Source organism: Capsicum annuum, chromosome 2 (assembly GCF_002878395.1).
Source record: "Capsicum annuum cultivar UCD-10X-F1 chromosome 2, UCD10Xv1.1, whole genome shotgun sequence".
Taxonomy (NCBI): domain Eukaryota; kingdom Viridiplantae; phylum Streptophyta; class Magnoliopsida; order Solanales; family Solanaceae; genus Capsicum; species Capsicum annuum.
In genome coordinates, this window is record NC_061112.1 from 29,285,711 (window position 1) to 29,306,834 (window position 21,124).

General features: G+C 33.1%; 1 protein-coding gene across 11 annotated transcripts; it reads right to left on the reverse strand.

Annotated features, from left to right (window-relative positions):
* Positions 1-2,762: 2,762 nt before the first annotated feature.
* On the reverse strand, positions 2,763-20,163 carry LOC107858455. Of its 11 annotated transcripts, none has more exons than XR_007051466.1 (6): positions 20,024-20,124; positions 18,344-18,409; positions 18,121-18,170; positions 17,372-17,418; positions 3,690-3,769; positions 2,763-2,944 (listed from the first exon to the last, which is right to left on the reverse strand). XR_007051466.1 is itself a non-coding variant. In XM_016703117.2 (5 exons), exons 2-5 carry the CDS (start codon positions 18,165-18,167, stop codon positions 2,849-2,851), a joined length of 270 nt encoding a protein of 89 aa, XP_016558603.1. In that variant the 5' UTR covers positions 18,168-18,170; positions 20,024-20,163; the 3' UTR covers positions 2,763-2,848. The 11 variants fall into 11 exon arrangements, 2 of the variants coding, with proteins under 2 accessions (XP_016558603.1, XP_047261425.1); XR_001670990.2 differs by having other exon boundaries at positions 3,690-3,820; XR_007051463.1 differs by lacking the exon at positions 18,344-18,409 and having other exon boundaries at positions 3,690-3,820; positions 20,024-20,133.
* Between the last annotated feature and the right edge of the window lie 961 nt (positions 20,164-21,124).

Below are 21,124 nucleotides of genomic sequence, written 5' to 3' on the forward strand. Positions count from 1 at the left end.
TGCATGAGATATGCATGTTCAGTATGATATGTTCAATTTCAGTCATCTCAGTCATGAAATTATGTTCCAGTTGTTCATGTTTAGTATGTATTTCGGTTATCTTCTCCCCTCACTCTCAGTCTTATTCGAGGGGGAACGTTCTCAAGGAAAAGATATTGTAATACCCCATACTTTTTCTTAGTGTGAAATCGTCCCAAGAATATTAAAAGCTTTCTTTTAAAGATGAATCCACTTTTTTACATGTGGTATTTTTAATATTTTTACTTTTTGTCACGTGGAAAATTATAAGCTTTCCATCGATACTAATTTCATCGAAATCCGACATCGGAAGAGAAAGTTATGGCCAAAATACAAAAGGCAGTAAAATCGGCCATGTGCGACGGTGAGGCCGATGAACCGTCGGACTGGTGATGGACCATCGCTCAGGCCGTCATAAGGGAAATAGTGAGGCCACCTTCTAGATAAGGTGTGACAGACAGGTTGACGGACCGTCGAACTTGCAAAAAACCGTCGCCCAAGCCATCGTATCCAAGGCAGTGTGCGACGGTCGGAACAATGGACCGTCGAGCCAGTGATGGATCATCACATGAGCCGTCATAGGTCCCATTCAGTTATTTTAAGTTATTTTTCAAAGGGGTATTTTGGTATTTTACCACCCGTTTATATACCCAATTATATCTAACCTTATCTTATTTGTTCATCCTTCTTTTACAACAATAAAACTAGGGTTTTCTCTCTAATATTAATCTCCAAGAACAAAATTCAAATCTTCTTCAAGAACTAAGAGATTCAAATTCTTCAAGTTCAAGAACTTCAAGAAGCTCAATCCAGGTGTGCATAGTGTTCATTCATGGACTCTTTTCATCCATGAAGCCCACGAATCTTTTTCAAAGTTCAAGTGTATGGATTTCTTTATGAATTTCATTTTGAGTTTATTTTTTTCATGCTGAGAATGATCAAATAAATTCTAATCCATGTTGGGTGATAAATTTTATGTGGTAATCGAATTGTATAGATGTAGATTCATGTGAACCTATGATTAAACCCTTGGATGATGAAGTTAGTGTTGAATCATAATGTTTATTTGTTGTATAATGTTATTTTTATTTACTATGCTTACCACGTGTTTGATTAAATGCCTATATGAAGGAAAATGCTCAACTAGTATGATATTAGGAAATTCCCATATCGCCTATTTGATGAATTGCCTCAATAAATGAATTATGGATTGTGATGTTAGTCATGTATTAAAAAAAGTCATGCCTTTTAAGTTTTTTTCCATTGAGTCCTCGGGGTACTTGTACCCGATAATTTAGCTCTATGCCTAGAGCCAGTGTCATGTTTTAATGATATCCTCAGTCAAGCCATGATCCATAGAACTCAGTTAGTCATGTGACTCATGAAAGCTCAGTCATTCAGTAACCTCAGTAATCCCATGAACTTAGTTAGTTGTCAGATCTCAGTAATATTCTTTCAGTCAACGGAACTCAGAAAAACTTAGTCCAGTCAGTTCAGTTATTCATGTTCCGTGTCTATTTAGATGGGAGTAGAAATTAGTATCGAGTGAACCCCAAGGATAGGAACTCACTTGTTATATGAGGGTGTGATTCTGAGAAGCAATCCTTGCGTTCTAGAACTATGTAACCTACATAGGTTGAGACATTATATCCTACTATATAAGGGTAGATAAGGTGGCTTAACCTGTTATATGAGGGTTCCCATCGTTCTCATTAGAGTTACCTGTTATATGAGGGCAACTCACAAATTATCCTTACCACTGGTGCGGTATTGACACCCTTCTAATTGGGGTTATAGATTGGATCCCCCCGCAGCCATAATAGCGTATCAGGGGCATGTTGGTTAGATGACTACTTTCCACAGTTTCATGTTACATAATCAGGACTATCAGATATAGTCAATCAGTCTCAGTAATAGAACTCAGATAGTTCTACAAAATTTAGGACAGTCAGATACAGTCAACTCAGATACAGTGCCGAACTCAGCTAGGTCCATTAGATTTAGGACTTTCAGATACAATCACTTATGTTATCAGTTATATCAGGTATCAAAAATCAGTCATTAGTCATGTTAGTCATCAGCATAATCATGTTATCATGATTTCAGATATAGTTACTATATATGCATGCATGTATTCTCACGTTCATATTAGCCAGTATTGTTCATTCATATGAAGTTTAGCCTACCTTACATGCATACTAGTACATTCAAAGTACTGACGCATTTGTGCTATAGTGTCTTATACCATAGGTTCAGAGATACGAGCTCCAGAGCATCAGTAGATTCCAGTCTCAGTAGTCAGAGTTAGAAGTGAGTCCTCATCTTTCGAGGACATAATTAGTATTTGATTATCTCATTAATTAATTTATTAGTTGGAGTTAGTTGGGGACATGTTCCATTAACTCCTTATTTAGACAGTCAAGTTTTTGAGGCTTTTCAGACTATAGCATGTTCAGATGATTTATTTTAGTCATTTTGGGTATTTCATACCTTATCCATATGTTAGGATTTATTAGATCTTATGTTGCAGTTTTGAACCTTCTGGCCTTTCAGTTCATGTTTTTATATCATATAGTTTATTATGCAGTATACAGATACAGATACCAGTCATGGGTTAGCTTGTGGTTCTTCGGGGTCATTAGCACCGTATTGCATTCTGGGTACCAGATTTGGGGCGTTACATATGGACATGAAAATTTTAGTCATCAACTTTTGTATGACTCACATTCAACAAGAGATAAACATAGTAATTAAAAAGCCTTATGAATGTCATCTTAGGTTTTAACATTCACATATTCACATGCTTTGCGCTCATAATTCTCATTTGCATTCATTTAGAAGAAGATATATGTGTAGTACTCATAAAAGTAGATTCCCATTGCCAACTAAATAATGTGATCCAGAGCCATCTGCATCTTCTGCATACCTAGACGAAGAAGTCCAAAATGTCAGCATACTCATGGAAATCTGTCACTTGCAAATTACATGTAGTAGAACCTTAGAAATAGATCATTGATAGAACTTCCTAAGAGAAAATACATAAGAGCATTGTACTTGAGGAAATCATTCAAATATAACATTTATCGAGAAGTAAATTCAGCAAATACCACAACACCTTTTTTTTGCTTGATAGTTTTAAAACAAATAACAACAAGAATTAAAAATTATGAACCTTCTTCAAAATAGTAAATGACATAACATGGCATGTATGTTTTCCTAACATCTCTAGCGAAGAAAAACTTCTATTTTCATTTAGTACAGAAGGGGTATGTTCTTTTTTCATTTCTCAAAACAGGATTCCATAAGCTCCTCAAGATTACATGTACTCTTACACTTCTAGAATATCTTAATCATCAAAACTAAAACTTATACCAAAATATTATTTGGAAAAAAAACAATAGATCATACTAACATGAACTTCTAATCGAACAAACTTAAACCCATTGATTTTGTGCATTGAAGATATGACGTTTTGTGCCTGATTTCTTTTCTGAATAGTCTGAAAATATATATATACATATACATATATATATATATGTATATATATATACACTGATATCAAAATTAATGTAATCTATTTCTTTTAGTTGTCTGACTGCATAATCATCAACAAACAAATTACAGGACAATAAGAAGCTGTCAAGTCATTGTAAAATAAGCAAATTATGTACCTTATTTCTTAAGTATACCAGCACCAGATGATTCTCACTTCCAGCAGTTACAAGATCATATATCACACTCCCAGTAAAGTCTAAAATTTTGTGATAACTAATTAACACATGCAACCTCTACTATAATAGTTCTGCAAATATGAGAAACATGTATATAGAATAACCCAAATCAAAAGAAAAAATCATTTAATTCCAATATGACTCTTCTAAAATCTGTAGCAATAAATCCTATCACTATTGGATACACAATCTCTAATATACCCATGAAATCCAACAAAAACTATTAAGCATATAAACAATAATTTTGTTATGAAAAATACAATCCTGAAAAAGAATAAAAAATAATTGAATTAATACATGCAAAAAAATAATTTACTTATAAGAAAATTATCCATCAAATTAACACTGAAGAGAGATTAATACAACACTTTTTACAAAACTAATATTAAAAATTATAAATAAAATAAATCATGGACTTTATTTTTTTTATTGATTTTTTTACAACTTCAACATGCAAAGTAGATCAAACAATTTACCTTATGTATCGAATACAACAAAGATTTCCGCAGAAAAAATTCTACAAGATTGCAAAATCAAGTTGAGTGAAATATGCAGATATAAACCACTAACTTAATCTAGGAGTAAAATTGTGATACCCTAAACTTTCTTTGATTCATATGTACCCTCCAGAAGAGTTAGTGATGACTTTCTAAATGATTAATATTTAAATAAGATAGAATTTTCTCAATTTTGATTTTTTATCATGTGAAAAATTTAATAGCTTTCCAACGATACCAATTTCTTTCAAATTTGGTATCTGATTAAAAAAATTATGAACGTTTTATAGAGAACTGTCAGAACTGCCCAAAAGTGACGGTCAGCCCGACGAACCGTCGAGCTAGCAACGGACCGTCGCCCAAGCTGTCGCGACAAAAGCAGTGAACCCGTCTTCTGGCCAAGTGCAATGGTCAGGACCGATGGACTATCGAGCTAGCGATGGACCATCTCCTAAACCATCGTAGATGAGGTTGAAAGTTTAGGTTCTAGCCAAGTGCGACGGTCAGGACCGACGGACCGTCGAGCCAGCGATGGACTATTGCCCAAACCATTGCCACTTCCAATTAGTGATTTTAAGAATTTTTTAAAAATATATTTGGGTTGTTTTCCACACGTTTTAACCCTAATTATACCAGATCAGATATCATAACTTCATTATTCATCTATAACACCAAATTAGGATTTCTCTCAAAGATCAATTCCCAAGAGCAAGAAACCCTAGGTGTTTAATTCGGGGTTATTTGAACCTTATGGCCTTTCAGCCTTCTTCCATATGTATATAGTATATTATGCAGTGCCCAGTTATAGATATCAGTCATGGGTTAGCTTGTGGTCCTTCGGTGTCATCAGCACCATGTAATATTCTGGGTACCAGATTAAGGGTGTTACAATAATATGTAGTTTCAACTTTAGTTTTGATCCTAATTATCTTATACTATGCAGGAAAACCCATTATTCTACAAACCTAAATGACTGTCCAACAATTCACATACTCAGACAATAATTTACATGCTTAAATATCAAGAAAAAAAATTAACATCCTCTATTTCTCATCAGGAAGCAAACTTAGATAGCATAATAACTAATATTAAATTTTGAATGGTAAAAAATCAACAAAATCAACGGAGAAAACTAGGTGGAAGTATTAGAACAAAGATGAGAAGGCGAAAAGTTCTAGAGTCAAAATATAAGAAGTACTTTACTTTCCTTTTTATATATAATTTTTAATTTTTAATTAAATAGTCTTTATAAGTCGTACTCTTTCATTTTCAAACCCATAATTTTAAAAAAGAGAGAGAAATTTTACAATTTATAGTCTAATAAAATTTATTAATTTACTTGTAACTATAAATAATTTCATTAGGGATCAAATTAACCTTTTAAAAAGTTATTGTTACTTAATATATTTTTTCTATTTTTATCTATTTAAAAAAAATTAATATAATACAAAATAAATACAACATTATAAGCAAATTTTAAAAATAATGAAGAAAGGTAGTATACTTGAAAAATTGTTTTAAAATATGTAATTTCTGTTCAATTTTATTTCAAATAATAACTATTAAATGTTTGGATCTTTAGAAAAAATTAATATACTATTACAATACTAGATAGGTATGCTCGTGCTTTGCATAGGCCCAGCGCATAAGTTTGCTATGAACCTAATATAATGGTTAAGTTGCATATAAACTTAAATATAAATTAAATTTTGCATATTATCTCAAATAAATATTTATTTCAACACACAACAATATCACAATTGTGCACATAGCATAAATCTCAAATGTATGTTCTATACAACCATGGGAATAGCATACTACTGAATGCTCACATGACATTTAAATATCATAATTGTTACCTATTTATTTTATTGCATATACTATTAGTAAATATTACAATAGCAGATGCATTTTTATGTTGTGATCAATCTTCTGAACAGTAATGATCAAACACCTGTTTTAAATTAGATTCAATGATCAAATATTAATATTATAATATTATTATTTCGCGATATTATTGTAAATTGTAACAACAAAACAACAAAATAAGTTTTCTTGTCTCAACGAAATGTTCAACATAGTTAATCAATGTCATACAATTTTTTCAAAATTTATATGGATTTTTAGCATGGTAAAATAATTTTTAAATAATTAAGTTATCGAAAAGAGTACCGCACTATCTGAATATAGTAATATAAAGTCAAGTACCTAAGGTATAAAGTAGACAACTTATTACAATTGATTAAATTAGGTGCGTTAGAAAAATTATCTATATATATATTACCAGTATATAGGTTAAATCCATTTATAGTTATTAGCACACATAATTTTTAGGATTAAACGTTTATCCTCATGTCAAAAGTTATAGTTGATAGCTAGAGTACAATTTTATTTCTTAACTAAGCTACCAAGAAAGCGCCATATTCAATCATGCATGACTCCAACATGGCGACCCAATTCCTCTCATGAGCCTTGATAATATAGGCAAGATTAACGCTACCTAACAATAATTTATCTTCCCACTTCTAAAATACCCTTAATTTTTCTAGCTCAATTTAGCTCCTACAACGTCAAGGGTAATCTTTAAAAATGAATAACCTTTGTCATGCATGGAATTTTTAAGATTTAGACCCTCCATTATGTAGATAATTGAATAATCTTTCCATCGATATCAATTTTGCCCGAATCCGATACTTAGTTGAGAAGTTATGGCATTTTTAGTAAAGTAGTACGCCATCTGGGTAATCACAACATCGCGGTGAAGGTTAAATTCATATTTGTCAAATTCCAATGGGGCATCGCGATTCATTCGCATTGTGGTGAAGCCCCATTTCCCAATTGTCAATTTCCAGTGGCTCACCGCGATATTGGCGCGTGTCGGTGATGGCCAAAATGGCATTTTAATAGCTTAACATGATAGCTCTGTGTCGTGAAGATTTTCCAGTTTCTAGATGTCCTTTTCCAGTGAGCCACAGCGATAGTGGCGCATCGTGGTGGCATGTTAAATCGGGATTTTTATTCCCTTTTTCCAATTTCAATTAAAGTTGAAAAGGGGTAGTTTGGTCAATTTCCAAGCCCCCAATTCGTGTAAAACACAAGATTAAGCCTATTCTAAGCACTTTATGCTTATTCCATCCATTCTTTCTCAAAAGAAAAGCCTAAAGTTGAAAGGCTTACTCTCTAAGAAATCAAATTCCTCCATTATTTTACCAAGAAAGCTCAATATTGAGGATTCCCAAATCAAGATAATCAAGAACTCACCCTCAAAAGCTCAAATAGAGATTCATGTTCAATGTTTCTTTGAGGTTTCATACATTAAGGTATGTGGGGTTTATGAACAAGGATCCTCTTTAATCCTTGTGTCAAAAACCAAATTTTTATTTAAAATTTATATGATTTTGAGTGATTATACATGAGTTTTGAATTAGGGTTCACACCCATTATTGTTATTTGCAAGATTTTGAGTTCTTGAGAGATTTTGAAGTTGAATGACATGTTTATTTTCATATTTTTCTTGCATATTGTAGTAAATTTTATATTTCGAATTGAATTACCATTATTATCAATATCAAGCATGAACTTTATGATTTTTTGACATAAACTTGATACCGGGGTTATTAAGCCCAACATTATATGTTGATATTTCAAGAAAGATGATGCTTTAGGCATCTTATGATTAGATTATTTTCAGATTATTTAGTAAAGCTTTGATCTTTTGATCCTCAGATAAGATTTGAAATCCACATAATGAATTTATTATGGATTATATAATTCAAATTAGCTTTATTTACAGAATGACTTAGATAAAAGCATAATTGGCTTTATAATGAACCATTATACTAGATTTTTAAAGTGGATTTCCAACAGAATAAGCATACATATTTATAGGGAGTAGTATTTAGCACCGAGTGGGAAGTGTAAGATTAGTGTGCCTAATCTTCCATAGAACTATGAGCCAACGTAGGTTCAGATTATCAGATTATTACTATTTCTATATGGATGACAGATATAGATATAATCACTTAGATTAGATTATGCTCCTTGGAAAGAGTATGATGCCTCTCCCTAATGTGAGGTTTTCCCATAAGGGAACTAGACGTTGAACTCTATGATAGCTCACATGGTTTATGTTGGTTAGAAAAACCTCTCTACAAAAAAAAATCCTAAAGTTTTAACTTTACAGCATAACAGAAAAGAATGACAGAAAAAGCTTTAAGAAAAACTAAGTGTAAAGGCACACAACTTTATTTAGGTTATGCTTTACAGAAAGATAATAGCTACAGATTTTCATCTTTCAGATTTTAGATATAAAAGTGAGTCCTTTCTACAATTAGACACCATGATTTACAGATATATCACTAGTGCAACTTTTAGAACTAAATGTTATGACTCACTAGATTTATTCAATATGTTTTACTACTCATGATTACAAATTTTAGTTCCTCAGTACTCAAGCTTCTGTGAGTCATTTATAGTTAGCATGCATTGTTTAACAAATGATGATGATGATTGATATACTATTTTACGTATGTATTTCAACCCCATATACTCAGTACATCCTAAAAGTACTGATCCACATATATGTCTATGTGCTACATGGTCTCATAATATAGGTGTAGGTGATTACTTTCAGCAGTGAGATTGATTTCAAGCATCTTGATTTCAAGCATCTCCATATACATCCAGATAGTTGGTGAGTCCTCATAGTTCAGGGACTTAGTTATTCAGATTTTTAGCTTATCGGTTTATATGGTCTAGTATTTTCAGACAGTCTGAGTCAGCTAGGGGTTTGTCCCAGTGGATCTCTAGATATTAGTAGTAGAGGCTTGTCAAACTGTTAGTTGTGATTCAAATTATTCAGTATTAAGGTTTCAGACATTATATTCAGAGTATTCTCAGTTATTTCAGCCAGTTTTCCATATTTAGTATGACTTTTTGTCTATATTTCCTCTATTATGAGATTCAAACTTAGAAAAAGGTAGACATAGTTAGCATAAGGCTAAACATAGTCTTAAGTAATATGTGACATCTTGGGACCAGGTTTTGAGGCATTACAAACTTGGTATCAGATCCTAAGATTTATAAGAGTGCAAGGGTATCAGACAAGCCATGTTACATAGAGTCTTGATCATGGGTGTAAAGCATACTACCTCTATGAGAAAGAGGCTAAGGGACGTTCATAGGAAATTATCTCTTTCTTTCATAATCTATTGTCCTTATAGTATCTCTATCTACTTGTATGTCGTGCTTTTACATAACAGTTAAATATGCCTACTCGTTGGTCTAACACCCACAGAAATGATAACTAGCTAACCTAGCCCGCCGATTCTCTTAATGAGAATATATCCCATGTTGAGTTTAGAGCTGTCTTTCAGGATTTGGCCCAGGCAGTGACTGCCAAGATTCAGGGTAACCATCAGGTTGCAGTCCTACTTCAGCAGAATGGTGATTTAGCCAAAGAAAAAATCAGAGACTTCATGAGGATGAATCTACCAGAGTTCTTTGGGTTGAAGGTAGGTGAGGAACCATAATTTTATTTAGATAAGGTGAAGAAGATCACCCAAATTATGCATATTTCTAAAGAAGAGAGTGTAGAGTTATCATCCTAAGATTGAAGGATGTAGCGTATGATTGGGTAGTTATATGGAGGAATGGTAGAGATGAGAATACAACTCTTATAAGGTGGCAGGTATTTCAAGATGTTTTCTAGATAGATTATTTCCATATGAAATGGGAGAAGCTAATATAGAAGAGTTTTTGAACTTGAGGCAGGGCTCAATGACAATGAAGGAGTACTACCTTAAGTTCAACCAGTTGTCTAAGTATTCCACTGATACGATAGCTAATCCTAGGAAAACTATGAGTAAGTTTGTTACTGGAGTATCTAGTTTGGTAGTCAAGGAGTGTAATGCTTATTGGTGACTTGGATCTTTCTAGATTGATAAGTCATGCTTAGTAGATTAAGATAGAGAACCTATAAAGAAGAGAGAGGGGAAATAAGAAAGCTAGAATTAGACTGTTTGAGTATGGCAAGGCTAGGTCTCAAGAGGGAAATCGATTGTAAATTTGGAATTGCTCATCTATGCCAGCGCCATCTTCAGCTAGTGCTCCCACTCCTAGAGCTAGGTAGGAGTAGTGGGGTAAGTCTTCTATGTCCAGATCTCAGAATAGTGTGAGTGAAGGCTTAGTTATCCTCCATGTTCTAAGTGTGTTAAGAATTATCATGGTAAGTATATATTGAGACAGAAGAGTTGTTATGGTTGTGGTAAGTTGGGTCATAGGATTAGAGAGTGTCCACATGCTAAGCAGGAAAATAGAGATGTTCATCCCTAGACTCAGGCCACTAGTGCACCAGCTCTCTTAGGTCGCCCAGTCTCTCCTCAACGCATATCATCCAGTACCAATGGCAGTCAACGCCAAAATCGGTTTTACGATTTACCATCCCATCAGGGGTAGGAGGATTCACCATATAGTGTTACTGGTATGCTTCGTGTCTTTCATATTGATGTTTATGTATTGTTAGACCCTAGGTCAAATTTCTTTTATGTGGTCCCATTAGTTGCAGTAAATTTTAAGTAGATTTTGAAACGATCCCTGAGCCCTTCTTGGTTTCTACCCTAGTAGGTGAGTCAGTTGTTGCCAAATAAATCTATAAAATGTATCGTATCACCATAGTTCATAAAATCATATTAGCATACTTAATAGAGTTAGATATGGTCGACTTTAACCTTATTCTTTGTATGGATTGACTCCATTCCTGTTATGCATTTATAGATTGTTGCACCCGATTGGTGAAGTTTCAGTTTTCAAATGAGCCAGTCTTTGAGTGGAAAGGTAATTCAGTGTCCCCCAAGAGTTATTTCGTATCCTATCTTAAAGCTAGAAAGTTGATTTCTAAAGGGTATATCTATCATCTAGTTAGAGTCAAAGACACTAAGTCTGAGACTCCAACAGTTCAGTCAGTCAGTATAGTCAATGAGTTTCCTGATGTTTTTCCCAAAGATCTGCCAGGGGTACCTCTAATAGGGAAATCAAATTCGGTATTGACCTTTTTCCAGATACTTAGCCTATCTCTATTCCTCCATATCGTATGGCTCCAGCTGAGCTTAAAGAATTAAAGGAGCAGCTTAAAGATCTTTTAGACAAAGGTTTCATAAGCCCCAGTGTTTCTCCATGGGGCACTCCTGTTCGATTCGTGCCAAAGAAATATGGTTCCTTGAGAATGTGCATTGACTATCGTCAACTGAATAAAGTCACAGTCAAAAATAAATATCCTCTTCCTATAATTAATGACTTATTTGATCAACTCCAAGGTGCAAGTTACTTCTCCACGATAGACCTTAGATCTAGTTATCATCAGTATAAAGTAAGGGAATATGATATTCTAGAGACAACTTTCAGAACCCATTATGGTCATTTTGAGTTTTTAGTTATGTCTTTCGAGCTAAAAAATGCCGCAGCAGCCTTCATGAATTTAAAGAACAGAATGTTCAAATAGCATCTGGACATGTTTGTCATAGTCTTTATCAATGAGATTCTTGTCTATTCTCGTAGTGAGGACGACCATGCAGACCACCTTAGAATTGTATTACAATCTCTTAGAGATCACCAGTTATTCGCCAAATTTAGCAAATGTAAATTTTGGCTAAGTCAGTAGCTTTCCTTGGTCATATTATTTCCATTGATGGTATTAGAGTTGATCCCCAAAAGACAGAAGCAGTAAGAAATTGGCCTAGACCTATCTATCCATCAGACATTAGTAGTTTCTTGGGTTTAGATGGATATTACGGATGTTTCATTAAGGGTTTCTCGTCTATTACGTATCCTATGTCTAGATTGGCACAAAATAAAGTGAAGTTCTAGTGGTCAGATTCCTGTTACAAAAGTTTTCAAGAGTTGAAGACTCGATTCACTTTTGCCCCAGTTTTACCATTATCTAATGGTACAGATAGTTTTGTTGTGTATTATGATGCCTCTAGAGTTTGTTTGGATTGTGTATTGATGCAGAGAGGTGAGGTCATAGCCTATGACTCTAGAAAGATTAAGCCTCATGAGAAGAATAACCCTACTCATGATCTTGAGTTAGCTGTTGTTGTGTTTGCTTTGAAAATTTGAAGAAACTATCTTTATGGGGTACATGTTGATGTGTTCACGAATCACAAAAGTTTGCAGTATGTGTTGACTCAGAGAGAATTGAATCTTTTTCAGAGAAGGTGGTTAGAATTGTTAAAAGATTATGACATGAGTGTATTGTATCATCCGGGCAAGGCCAATATAGTGGTTGATGCCCTTAGTAGATTGTCCATGGGCAGTGTTACTCATGTGGAAAATGATACAAAAGACTTAGTTTGGGAAGTTCATCGGTTAGCTAGGTTGGGTGTGAGATTGGTTGATTCAGCTGAAGAAAATGTTTGGGTTCAGAGTAGTTCCGAATCTTCTCTAGTTTCAAAAGTGAAAGAAAAGCAAGATAAGGATTCTAGTTTGGTCAAACTAAAAGAGTCAGTTAAAGACCAAAAGGTAGAGGTTTTCTCCCAAGGGGGAGATGGTGTGTTGAGATAATAGAATAGATTGTGTGTGCTATGTGTTGATGATTTGAGGCAACGAACTATGGCGGAAGCATATGGTGCGCGTTATTCCATTCATCTAGGAACCACCAAGATGTACCATGGCTTGCGGGAAATCTATTGGTGGAGTGGTATGAAGAAAGATATAGCAGAGTTTGTAGCCAAATGTGCAACTTGTCAATAGGTTAAGGTAGAGCACCAAAGACTTGGTGGTATGTTACAAGAGTTTGGAATTCCCACTTAGAAATAGGAAGAGGTGAATATGGATTTTGTGACTGGTTTACCCTATTCGCGTCACCAGCATAATTCTATTTGGGTGATAGTAGACATATTGACTAAGATAGTGCATTTCTTCCCTGTTCACACATCTTACATAGCTGAAGATTATGCCAAGCTGTATATCATAGAGTTAGTTAGATTGCATGGAGTTCCTTTATGCATCATCTAAGATAGGGGTACTCAATTTACCTCTTAGTTTTGGAGAGCCTTCAGAAGGGTTTTGGTACCCAAGTTCATCTTAGTTCAGCTTTTTATCCATAGACAGATGGTCAGAGAGAAAGGACCATTCAGACTTTAGAGGGCATGTGTTCTTTATTTCAAAGGTAGTTGGGATGAGTATTTGCCATTGATTGAGTTCGCTTATAATAACAGTTGTCATTCTAGTATTCAGATGGCTCCATTTAAAGCTCTTTATGGGAAAATATGTAGATTTCCAGTTGGTTGATTTGAAGTGGGTAAGGCTGCTTTAATTGGGTCAGACATGGTGTTTGAGGCCATGGAGGAAGTTTGGTTGATTCGAGAGAGATTGAAAGTATCCCAGAGTCTTTATAAATCATATGCAAATGTAAGAAGAAGAGATCTTGAGTTCAAGATTGATGATATTGTGTATTTGAAAGTTTCGCCCATAAAAGGGGTGAAGAGAATTGACAAAAAGGGGAAGCTTAGTCCCCGATATGTAGGCCCCTTCCAGATTTTGAGTCATGTTGGGAAGGTGGCATATGAGCTTGAGCTACCCGAAGATTTATCCTCAGTTCATCCATTATTCCATGTGTTCTTGTTGAAGAAGTTCATGGATGAATCAACCATTATAGTCCCTCTAGAAAGTACAGATATTCAGAATAGCCTTTCATATGAAGAAGTTCTAATAGAGATTCTTGATCATCAAATCTGTAGACTAAGGACTAAAGAAGTTCCCTTGGTCAAAGTTTTATGGAGAAATCAGTTCGTGGAGGGTGATACTTGGAAAGCAGAAGCAAACATGCGCACCAAGTAGCTTGATCTCTTTTCCACGAACTCAAATTCAGTCGAAAGTAATAGTATTCCTTCATTCAGTTCTCTTTTCCAATCTCAGATTCAGTTGTATAGTTGTTTTCATGAAAATTCATGCACTCGTAGATCAGATCAGTAGCTCAGTATGTTTTATATTCATTCATAAAGATATTTCAGTAGTACATGATAGCTTATAGCCTCAAATTCCTCAGTATTTTTAGCCTAACTAGCCATATTAGAGGAAAAATATTTCCAAGGGGAGATATTGTAATACCCCTACTTTTTCTAACTCAATTTAGCTCCTAGAACGTCAAGGGTAAGCTTAAAATATGAATAACCTTTGTCATGCATGGAATTTTCTAGATTTAGACCCTCTTTGTGTAGATAATTGAAACATCTTTTCATCGATACCAATTTCTCCCAAATTTAATACTCGGTTGAGAAGTTATGGCATTTTTAGTAAAGTAGTACGCCATATGAGGAATCACCGCAATGCGGTGAAGGTTAAATTCATATTTGTCAAATTCTAGTGGGGCACCGCAATTGGCTCGCATAACGGTGAAGCCCCATTTCCCAATTGTTAATTTCTAGTGGCTCACTATGATATTGGTGCACACGGTGATGGCAAAAATGGCATTTTAACAGCTTACCATGATAGCTCCGTGTCACAGAGATTTTCTAGTTCCAGATGTCTTTTTCCAGTGAGCCACTGCAATAGTGTCGCGTCGCGAAGGCATATAAAATTGGGATTTTTGTTCCCTTTTTCCAGTTCCGATTAAAGTTTAAAAGGGGTAGTTTGGTCAATTCCCAAGCCCCCAATTTGTGTATAACACAAGATTAAACCTATTCTAAGCACTTTATGCTTATTTTCATCCATTATCTCTCAAAAGAAAATACTAAAGCTCAAAATTTTACTCTCCAAGAAATCAAATTCCTCCATTATTTTACCAAGAAAATTCAATATTGAGGATTCCCAAATCAAGATAATCAAGAACTCACCCTCAAAAGCTCAAATAGAGATTCATGTTCAATGTTTCTTTGAGGTTTCATACATTAAGGTATGTGGGGTTTATGAACAAGGATCCTCTTTTATCCTTGTGTCAAAAACCAAATTTTTATTTAAAATTTATATGATTTTGAGTGATTATACATGAGTTTTGAATTAGGGTTCACACCCATTATTGTTATTTGCAAGATTTTGAGTTCTTGAAAGATTTTGAAGTTGAATAGCATGTTTATTTTTATATTTTCATGCATATTGTAGTAAATTTCAGATTTTGAATTGAATTATCATTATTATTAATATTAAGCATGAACTTTATGATGTTTTGACAAAAACTTGATGCCGGGGTTATTAAGCCCAAGATTGTATGTTGGTGTTTCAAGAAAGATGATGCTTTAAGCATATTATGATCAGATTATTTTTAGATTATTCAGTAAAGCTTTAATCTTTTAATCCTCAGATGAGATTTGGAATCCACTTAATAGATTTATTACGGATAACAACATTCAGATTAGCTTTATTTACAGAATGACTCAGATAAAAATATAATTGGTTTCGAATGAACCATTAAACTAAACTTTTAAAGTGGATTTCCAATAGAATAAGCATACAAATTTAAAGGGAGTAGTATTTAGCATTGAACGGGAAGTATGGGATTAGCGTACCCTATCTTTCATAGAACTAGGAGCCAATGTAGGTTCACACTATCATATTATTCCCATTTTTATATGGATGACAGATATAGATGTGATCACTTAGATTAGGTTATAATCCTTGGCAAGAATATGACACGTCTCCCTAATGTGAGGTTTTCCCATAAGGGAACTTGACATTGGACTCTATGATAGCTCACATGGTTTATGTCGGTTAGAAGAACCTCTCTATAGAAAAGAGTAATCCTAAAGTTTTAAGTTTACAACATAACAAAAACGAATAACAGAAAAAGCTTTTACAAAAACTAAGTGTAAAGGATCACAACTTTATTCAGATTATGCTTTATAGAACGATATTAGCTAGAAATTTTAGCTTTCCTATTTTAGATATAAAAGTGAGTCCGTCCTACACTTAGACAACATGATTTACGAACATATCACTAGTACAAATTTTAGAACTAAATGTTATGACTCACTAGATTTATTCAATGTATTTTACTACTCATGATTATAGATTTCAGTTTCTCAGTACTCAAGCTTATGTGAGTTATTTACATTTCGCATGCATTTTTTTACAAATGATGATGATGATTGATATACTATTTTGCTTATGCATTTCACCACCTTATACTCAGTACATCCTCAAAGTACTGATCCACATATATGTCTATGTGCTACATTATCGCATAATGTAGGTGTAGGTGCTCAGTTTTAGCAGCGAGAGCGATTTCAAGTATCTCCATCTACATCTTGATAGATGATGAGTCCTCATAGCTCGTGAACTTAGTTATTCTGATTTTCATCTTATTAGTTTAAATAGTTTAGTATTTTTAGATAGTCCTAGTTATCTGGGGGTTTGTCCCAATGTCTCTCTAGATATTAGTAGTAGGAGCTTGTCAGACTGCTAGTTGTGATTCAGATTATTAAGTATTGAGGTTTCAGATATTATATTTAGATTATTCGCTATTTCAGCTAGTTTTTCGCATTTAGTATGACTTTTATGTCTATATTTCCCCTATTATTAGATTCAGACTTAGAAAAAGGCAAACAGGGTAAGCTTAAGACTACTCATAGTCTTGTGTACCGTGTGACATCTCAGGACCAGGTTTTGGGGTATTACATCTTCTCAACCCCTTTAATTAAGAGTACTACAATGAGCAGATAAAACATATGGTGGGTCTTTTAGATCTTGTTTTGAACTTCTTTTGCCATTTGCGCAAGCAATTTAATTTACATGCAATTAAGATTGAATTCTCATGCAAAATATTGAAATGGACTATATTGTCACCCCCTTAAGGGCCCTCATGCTACTATCCAAGTACATAATTTTGTAGCATGATTTGACGTTTTTAAATTATTGCCAATTTTTTCAATCAATATTATCTCTCTCTAAATAAAGGCAAGAGAATTTGTATAAAATTCAAAAACACACACAAATATATGCTATCTATTAATCCAAATTTTATAAAATGGCTATTGTTTACCAGAAAACTCATTGGTTCGTGTCCATATCTTTCTTCTTCGTCTTGATCACTTATCAAGGTAAAGGAATTATCTCTTTGTTTAGTTTCTAATAATTGTCTCTCATATAACATAAAGATAAGTGTCGAGGATGGGTCTATCAAAAAGAGCCTACCTTCACAAGGCAGAAGTAAGGCTGAGCACACACCACCATCATGGATCCTACAATTGTGAGATTACACTAAATATGTTAAGGTTACATTGTTAGTATGATAGCCTTTAATTATCACTCTGCCAATGAAAAATGATAAGATATTTTTATAGACACAATTCAGTTTCTTTTTTCCAAAAGGAATTCTACTTCCTTGAGATTGGAACTTCACCAAGTATGACATTGCTACCATTAGAAGGATGTTGGGAAGTCATATCACGAGAGTTCATGATTTCTCTATAATTTTTGGGTGCGTTTGGATTGTAAGTAACAAAAGTTATTTTAATAACTTCTTAACTCCAAACAACTCAACAACAATAGTAATAACAACATACCTAGTGTAATATCACAAAATAGAGTTTGAGAGGGATGAAAGTACTCAGATGTTACCTCTTGTGTTGATAGAGAGGTTGTTTGCTATAGAAAAACCACTAACTCAAAGCTAAATTTTTAGTCAACCTTTTTGTTGGACAAACCTGTCCCAATTACTAATGCTCGATGTCTTTGGATTTTTGTTATGCAGCTCTCAAATAAAATTGCTCCCTGCCTATAGATTGTGAAAATAGTAAATTATGGTGCCTTGCATTATTTAAGACTTTTTCTACCTCTTCAAGATGGGATATTAATAGCATTAAAGCCATCTGTTAAAATGTTCTGAAATCCTTCTCACATAACTAGATTCTATACAAATTTGTTTGAGGCAGAATTTGTACCTGCTAATGACAGACAGTTGGATTCTTTGCGAACATATACTTGACATAGCCTGCAATCTCATTACATCATTGTCATTTTCGATGAAAAGATTATCAACATTTTCTTACAGACTTTAAAATTTGACATGATAGAGAATAATACATGCAGATAAAATAAAAAATTTAGACCAAAATTGGAGTAGATAATAACCTATAGTGAAATTTAGGGGCAGGTAGGATTTACCTAAGTGCAGCCATACTCTTACCCATATAAGAATGGTGGTTACTGACTAATCTTCTAAAACTTTCACTAACAAGAGACACAACAATGTAATGTCATTTTTCATGTGATAAGTGGTATCTAAGTAATAAGATAAATCATGAAATTGTCCAGAAAGAAACTAATATCTAAAAGAATAGCTATGCTAGTTCACATCTAACCAATGTATGCAAGAACAAAATGCATCTTTTAAGCCCAGATAGATTATGTGACATCTTTAGCAAACATGTTTAAAAATAAATTACCATCACAAAAGGATCATTGAAAGCTAAAATTCATCTAGTTTTTATCCTAAAGACAAATATTGATCCAATCAATGTTCTCACATTTGCAATAACTAAATTCATGTGTTATCCTAGTGATCCTTTTTGTTTTTTTTTTTTAACTTTTCTTTATCCTCTTACAGACTGATCTTTTCTTGTGATCTCACTGCAAAGTTCAACACTTTAGTGTTTCACTTTCAAGAGCCTTAAATTCAAGAATAGTAAGCAACCACAGCTAATATTTTAGTGATTTTCAGTCCAAGCAACTCATATAATTTTAACTAATATGAGATATTATAAGTTACAGTAAAGGAGAAAGGAAAGAGCTTCAGAAGCATTTAACCAATAATGCATCACATAAGCTTATCCAACAATACTACACTAGTAATTCAAAAAGATATTTCAAGGAGAGACATAGCCTACACCAATATTCGATACAAGAAGCATTACATGTTACCATTGATAATGAATTACTTTATCATGCCTCCCGATTATTTTTAATTAACCTATTAATATCCTCACTTAAACTAAATAGAAATTAAAGACATGAACTTTTAATAATTAAGTTACCTTATCTAAATGAGCATAAAATTCTTCCTCTTACGTCTTGAATTATTACCCCCACTTAAGTCGATCCATTCCCTACTTTTCGATAACCAGCATGAGGAAAGGAGTAAGGCCTCTCCTCTTAGCAATTATATATAGTTAGGAATTTATGTTAGCGGTCAATATCCTTATAAGACTTCCTTCTATATTTGTTGACATCTTTCTCCATAGTATTTATTTAAATAGAACCACATAGTTGGTGTATTTCTTCAGCTTAAAAACTCTCCAATCATTTTATTTATAAAATTTCAGCATATTACTCCCAAGCCCGACTGAAGTGCAAAAGCACTTTGGAGGCCACTAAGAATGATTTGAGAAACAAGCCTTAGGATCTATCATCATCATCATTATAAAAATATAGCAAAAAGACTGAAAATCAAAGCAATTTCTTTCAAAGCAATAAAAATCATACCATCTATTAATGATCATCAAAACAGAAGCACTGTGATGCGGACAAAGAGATGTACGAATTCAATTATAAGGGATTCCGTATTTCAATATAGCAAAATATATATTTCTTTCTATTTCTATAAAAATAGATGCTATTATTAAACAAAAATTATCAATTCCACCCTAAATGTATTCTTCATAAAACGCATAAAAATTTTATAAAAAATAGATGCTAAAATTAAACAAAAATTATTGATTCCACCCTAAATGCATTCTTCATAAAAAGCATAAAACTTGTCACTTATTGAAGGAATAAACAAATGTCTTAAAAAAAAAGATTGAGAACTGAATATGAAAGACATAATAAAGAAGGAGAGAAACTTACAGATGCAGATTACTAATTAGGAGTGAACAAACAACCGATTATAATGAAAAGACTGCTCTTATTTATTTATCCCATTAATTATTTTTATATACATATATATATTCTAGAAAGATCAATTCTAGAAATGTCCTCTAATGTATATGTGGTGGTAATAATAGGCACATGGATAAATATTACTCATCATGTGGCAGAGAAGTGAAAACATCAAAAGATATTTTCGACAATTGCAGAAATAGAGATGAAATATCAAAATTGCCCTTGATTCAATTTACAGACAAGAAAATATTTATGAAATACCTAAAATACCTTTGGTTGTTCATTTGTTCATCTTTCTATATAGTAGTAAAGTAATATATATTCTAGAAAAATCAGCTCTAGAAATGTCCTCTAATGTATATATGGTGGTAATAATAGACATATGAATGACTATTATTCATCATGTGACAGAGAAGTGGAGACATCAAAAGACATTTTAGACAATTGCAGAAATAAAGATGAAATACCAAAACTACCCTTGCTTCAATTTACAGATAAGAAAATAATTATGAAATACCCCAAATACCCTTGATCGTTCATTTGTTCATTTTTCTATATAGTAATAAGTAATATATATTCTAGAAAGATCAATTCTAGAAATGTCCTCTAATGTATATGTGGTGGTAATAATAGACACATGGATGGATATTATTCATCATGTGGCAAAGAAGTGGAAACATCAAAAGATATTTTGGAGAATTGCAGAAATAGAGATGAAATGCCAAATGTATCCTTGATTCAATTTACAAAAAATGAAAATAGTTATGAAATATCCAAAATATCCTTGGTCATTCATTTGTTCATCTTTCTATATAATAGTAGTAATAATTAAATGTGACCTATATCTTTTTATTTCAGTTACTTAACCTTTTTAAAGATAATTTAATAATAATAAATATTAAACTAATAAATATATTATATCATACAATATTTTATAATATAATTAGCACTTATGTAATTTAATATGATTTTAAAATCTTATATTATAATCTCCACCATAAATTATTATAGATAAATTTTAAGATAACCTGCACACTGCGCGGGTACGTTAACTAGTTTAAGTAA